We start from the raw sequence: 5336 nt of genomic DNA on the forward strand, positions 1-5336 counted from the left end.
ATTCTATTGTGAACCAGTTTCAAGTACCATTCTAAGCGAAAATCCCCCAGAAAAACGAATACACAGGAAGATGACACAATCTCTAGAATCAATTGCGGTAGTCAAACAACCAGAGGAAAAAGTAATAGATCGATGCAGGAATTAAACTATCAAAAATAGTAGATCGATACAGAAATTGAACTTTCACAGAATATTAAAAATTGACAAAGATAAGATTGAGAAATACAGAAGGAATGTTAGACGAAATATCTTCGCTCTGATACCATGCTGAATGCATCGTTAATAGAAGCTTAACCATCATCCATGGAAGCAGGAAGTAACCAGAGAAGAAGTAATGCATTTGGAGAAAATCCATTAACTGATTTTCATTATGAGATCACATGTATTTATAAAAGGAAAATACAAAACATCTAACTATCTAATAAAATCCATACAACTAGTACATTCTACTCAGATAACAGAATTCAAGTTAATCTAACTAACTGAGTTAGTTGGCTAAGCTAATTAACTAACTGATTGAAGTAGCTAACTAACTATAATTATGATTTACTGATGTCTACATTTATTAAGAGGAAGAAGGTTTAGATATGTTTAACGATAAAAGATAGACATTAACGACAACTCATAAAGAAACTGACAACAACCATTGTGAGGGTAAGGATCCACCGTACATGAAAGGCAAGAAATTAGAGATACTACAAGGGAATAGATATAAATACAGAGTTATATAAATTAAGAAGGAAATAATAAAATGAATAAAAGCTCTTAAAAGGCTCTAGGCAAAAAGTTAGGAAATACATTCGTATAATTCAACAAATTTATAACTAGTTATTTTTCTTTTACTGACTCCAAGGCTCAGAGATGACTTACATTTGGTTATGGTTCTTACAAGTGCTCTTTATGTCTAAATATTATTTGTCTATAATAATCTTTCACGGTTAACCAAAAATATAAGTTCAAAAATTGATAAGTGAAGTTATAGAAAGTCAAAATTATATGACAACTTGCTTGGGAGGGCTAAAAAACAAATATAGAAAAAGAAAAGTAGAAAAATTAGGAGAACACAATATGCATATCGTTTTCTAGGAACTAATATAATAAGTATTTGTAACTGGTGAAGGTACAGGCAAAGTCAAAAGTGTCAAACGAGTTAACTTTATTTAATTACTAGTAGTACTTTAATTAAATTAAACTATAGAATTAAAAAAGAAGAAGTTAGTATTAGAGTTTAATTCAATATTGCGGCTTTGTGGGATAGTTCAAATTCTTCATCCTTCACTCACAATCACATGCCACTTTTTTTTTTCTTTAAAATTGTCACAATTTTTCTTCAACCTATCTCTTTCTATATATCTATAAAAAGCCCCACCACCTTCTCTCGTGTAGTAATCCAAACATACATCTTTCTTCTCAACTTTCTCTTTCTCTCAAAAACACCTTTTATTCTCTCTTTAGTTTCATCTATCCATCAATATACTTTTATTTCCATCATCAATCAATTAGTTTCTTCGATCGATTCGAGTTAAATCATTATTCTTGATGGATCATCAACATGTTAAAGTTAATTTGAGCCGTGGAGATGCCAATAATAAGAATGAAGATGACATGGACCTCCGACGAGGTCCATGGACCGTTGAGGAAGACTTGACCCTCATGAATTATATTGCTCATCATGGTGAAGGTCGTTGGAATACTCTTGCTCGTTGTGCTGGTAATTCATTTTATACTTGTGTGTTTTATTTGTGTGATATTTTCTTGTGAAAAAATGGGGTTTTCTTGTTGGAAAGTTGGTGTTAGATAAGAATTTAAGTGGGTGCTTGTGTGGTTTATAATTTCTTTCCGTACTAGGTAATCTTTTAAAAGCAAAAGAGCACTCATCCAAATGTAATAAAGATATAATTGGCTGAAAAAATATCTTTTTCATTAAAAAGGAGAAAAAAGAAGAAGGCAATTGATACTAATTAGTTCATCTCAAGAAATGAAAAACTAATATATTTTTATGGTATGGGAATTGAAACAGGTCTAAAACGAACAGGGAAAAGTTGTAGACTAAGATGGTTGAATTATCTCCGGCCCGATGTACGACGTGGAAATATCACTCTTGAAGAACAACTTTTGATTCTTGAACTACATTCTCGTTGGGGCAATCGGTATGTTTCATTTTAAACATCACTTATATATTATAAAATTCTTATTTCAGTAGTATAACTAAAGAATTGTGATGAATGAGTGTAGGTGGTCAAAAATTGCTCAACATTTGCCGGGAAGAACTGACAACGAGATAAAAAATTATTGGAGAACACGAGTACAAAAACATGCCAAACAGCTTAAATGTGACGTGAATAGCAAACAATTTAAGGATACTATGCGTTATCTATGGATGCCAAGGTTAGTAGAGAGAATTCAAGCCGCTGCAGGGGCAGGGGCATCTACCTCCTCAGAAGTGATTAATCCTCAAAACATAGTACAAATAGATCACAACACATGTGTAACAAATTCAAGCACGGCAACCGCTTCATCTGATAACTCATTCGGAACTCCTGTCTCAGACCTCACTGATTGTTGCTACAATTATCCACAACAACAACAAGATTGTTTTCAATTTGTTGGAGAATCTTTAATTAGCCCCACTGGTTACTTTCACCATGCTTTAGAATTTCAAGGTGCTGCTGCTTCAGCTATAGATCATCAACAAAACACCACTCAATGGATGGACGGTGCAAATTTCTCTGACAATTTATGGAATATTGAAGACATGTGGTTTTTACAGCAGCAACTCAACAACAATGTTGTTTGAATATTAAATTATAATCATAATATCATCCATCACATGTAGAAAAAATATATATATATAGTATTATAGAGATCACATATTACGATAGAAGAACTGTGGATGCATTAATACTTCATCCTCATGTAGGACATATACATGTAGGATTAATTCGTGAATTTTTTTACAGTCTAAAATTACTTTTCTTCTCTATTTTAATTTTTTTTTCATGGAATTTGGTTGGGTTGGGTTAAAAGGATTGATTTTGTAACATCTTTTACTTTTAATTATTTATAGCATCTACTTCTTTTAATTATATTCTTTGCATTTTAATGATCTTTTATATTCTTTCTATTTTATTATATTCTTCTTTCTAGCGCGCTTGATAGAAATCAATATATATAAGATACAAGAAATGTAATAACATAAAAGTCTGGAGATTCCACCCTCGAATTATAGAGAGTATTGATTTTGTAGGTCAATCCTAATTTTTTTTTGTTAATTTGATATTCCTTTTATCTATAAGAAATCTGAATGAAATCATTTCTTCTATTCAATATGTAATTGGCTAATAGATCTCGTTTTCTCTTAAGATTATATTGTAGTAGCTAGGTATTTGTTTTCTCTTTTCTTGTATATGTGCACTACAAGAAAAATTAACTTTTATTAATAATAAATACACATTGACAAAGAGTGTTAAATCTTACCAGTATTAATTAATTATTGTTGGATCCAATATTTTTATAGGTATTATAGACATTTACAAAGAATGCTTGTTGAAAAAATATATATTTTTCGACGATTAAACTATTATCGTCAATTCATTGCCAAAAAAATTATATTTATATATACTGTTTAGGAATATTCTCTTAAATGGCTAATTAAAATAAAGAATTAAGGTTGCATTATAGAATGGGGAAAAGGCTATAGGTATAAATTAAAGTTGATGCTGGAGGAGGGTACATAATTGGTTCCACTATCTTTACTAGTAAAAATGTCATTGTTGCTTCTTATTCTAAACAATTTAAGTTGTGGAATTTCATAAACCTAGCGTATGGGACCTGAACCAGATTAAAAGATTATTGTCCTTGCTCTAGATTAAGGGGAAAAAAGTACATAAGCAATGATTTAAGGACGTGGCATATTCTCAATTATGTATTTTATGTATAGTTAAATCCATATTGCTGCAATTCTTATTCCATTCCCTTCTTAGTGTAAAGTCTCCCATTACTCTATGATCTTATCATCATATTGTGTGAATGCTACCTCAGTGGCTTCCAATGTCACTAGTGACTAATGGACATTTAATTATATTATAATTTAATATACATCATAAACATCCTAATTATCTCTTAATTAACACACACTCTACTTTCATTGTCTCACTTTTTTATTTTTTGAGAGTTGGAAATGAGGGAATATCTACAATTAGATACAATTTGAAGGATTTTGTAGGTTCGTTAATCAAGATTTGATGGACGAACTTTATAAGTCTCCAAAATCAAAGATACAAATCAAGAAATTGAATTTCAATTATTTGTGGAAACATATCAACTGGTTGAACTCTTGATAAACGAAAGAGATGTTGTGTATGAATCACTCACATATTTCTCCAAATTATGTATATCCGCGGAATAAATTTAAAAAAACAATAAAAATATCCTCATGAAATCTTTATTTTTATAAAATTAAAATTTATATATTTATAAACTGTTTAAAATATATAATAATTAATAGACTTACTTTGAATCTCAAAATTTAAAAGATGTCACAACCATTAATCTTTCTTCTGTTTTGGCACTTTGTTTGCCAACGTACGGACAGTGTTTTCCTTGAGCCCATAGAACTCGACAATATTCCAATATTTATATATATTCTTTTTTTAATTTACTTTTTCTGTCTGCCAATAATAACTCTCTTACACACATATCTAGAAGGTGCAGTAAAAATAAAATAGTCATTTGAATTTATTTTGGAAAATAATCCTCAAGATACATGCATTTTCCCTCAACTTTTATAGACCCTGCTGTTTTTTCATAGCTAAAGAAAAAACATCTTTTGTCGTTTCTACTTAGGAGTGGGAAAAAACATCATCAATGTACCTTCCAATTTCTAATTATTTGTTTAGTAAGTATGATATATAATGTTTAAGCAACCATTCATATTCTCTTTTTACATCATACACTTTTTATTTCGGCTCTTCTAGAGTAAATAAACAATAAGAAGAGGTGGCTAATCATTAATTCATATTGTTTGAGATTTGTTAAATAGAAAAAATACTCTATTAAAAACATTTTTAAATATGATAGAAATTATTAATTTTATTTTTTAATTATTGTTATTTTAAAAATATTATTTTATTTGATTAATTAAAATTATATACACCCGTATCATATGATGTATCAAGTGTAGTCTAAAACTCTTGTAAGAACAGAAAGCTCTTATTAAAACATAAAAAATAATATTAAAAATAATTTAAATTTGACAAGAATTTAAGAATATATTTCATTTTATTACGAGTAAAGTTGTATCTCACTTATCCGATGAGGCCCTTAAATATAGGGGA

The 5336-nt window shown here is 29.5% G+C and overlaps 1 protein-coding gene across 1 annotated transcript; it reads left to right on the plus strand.

The window, feature by feature from the left end:
* Nucleotides 1-1224: 1224 nt before the first annotated feature.
* LOC101246560 (transcription factor MYB78-like) lies at nucleotides 1225-3086 on the plus strand. The gene is made up of 3 exons (XM_004228983.5): nucleotides 1225-1711; nucleotides 2021-2150; nucleotides 2236-3086. The coding sequence occupies exons 1-3, from the start codon at nucleotides 1540-1542 to the stop codon at nucleotides 2795-2797; spliced, it is 864 nt and encodes a 287-aa protein (XP_004229031.1). The 5' UTR covers nucleotides 1225-1539; the 3' UTR covers nucleotides 2798-3086.
* The last annotated feature ends 2250 nt before the right edge of the window (nucleotides 3087-5336 follow it).

This window comes from Solanum lycopersicum, chromosome 1 (assembly GCF_036512215.1).
Source record: "Solanum lycopersicum chromosome 1, SLM_r2.1".
NCBI classification, from domain to species: Eukaryota; Viridiplantae; Streptophyta; class Magnoliopsida; order Solanales; family Solanaceae; genus Solanum; species Solanum lycopersicum.

What these genes read in the sequence shown, in the direction of transcription:
- LOC101246560 (XM_004228983.5), top strand. Translation starts at nt 1,540, where the DNA reads ATGGATCATCAACATGTTAAAGTTAATTTGAGCCGTGGAGATGCCAAT. An exon ending in TACTCTTGCTCGTTGTGCTG is followed by an intron (nt 1,712 to 2,020) that starts GTAATTCATTTT and finishes GAATTGAAACAG; the next exon opens with GTCTAAAACGAACAGGGAAA. An exon ending in CATTCTCGTTGGGGCAATCG is followed by an intron (nt 2,151 to 2,235) that starts GTATGTTTCATT and finishes GAATGAGTGTAG; the next exon opens with GTGGTCAAAAATTGCTCAAC.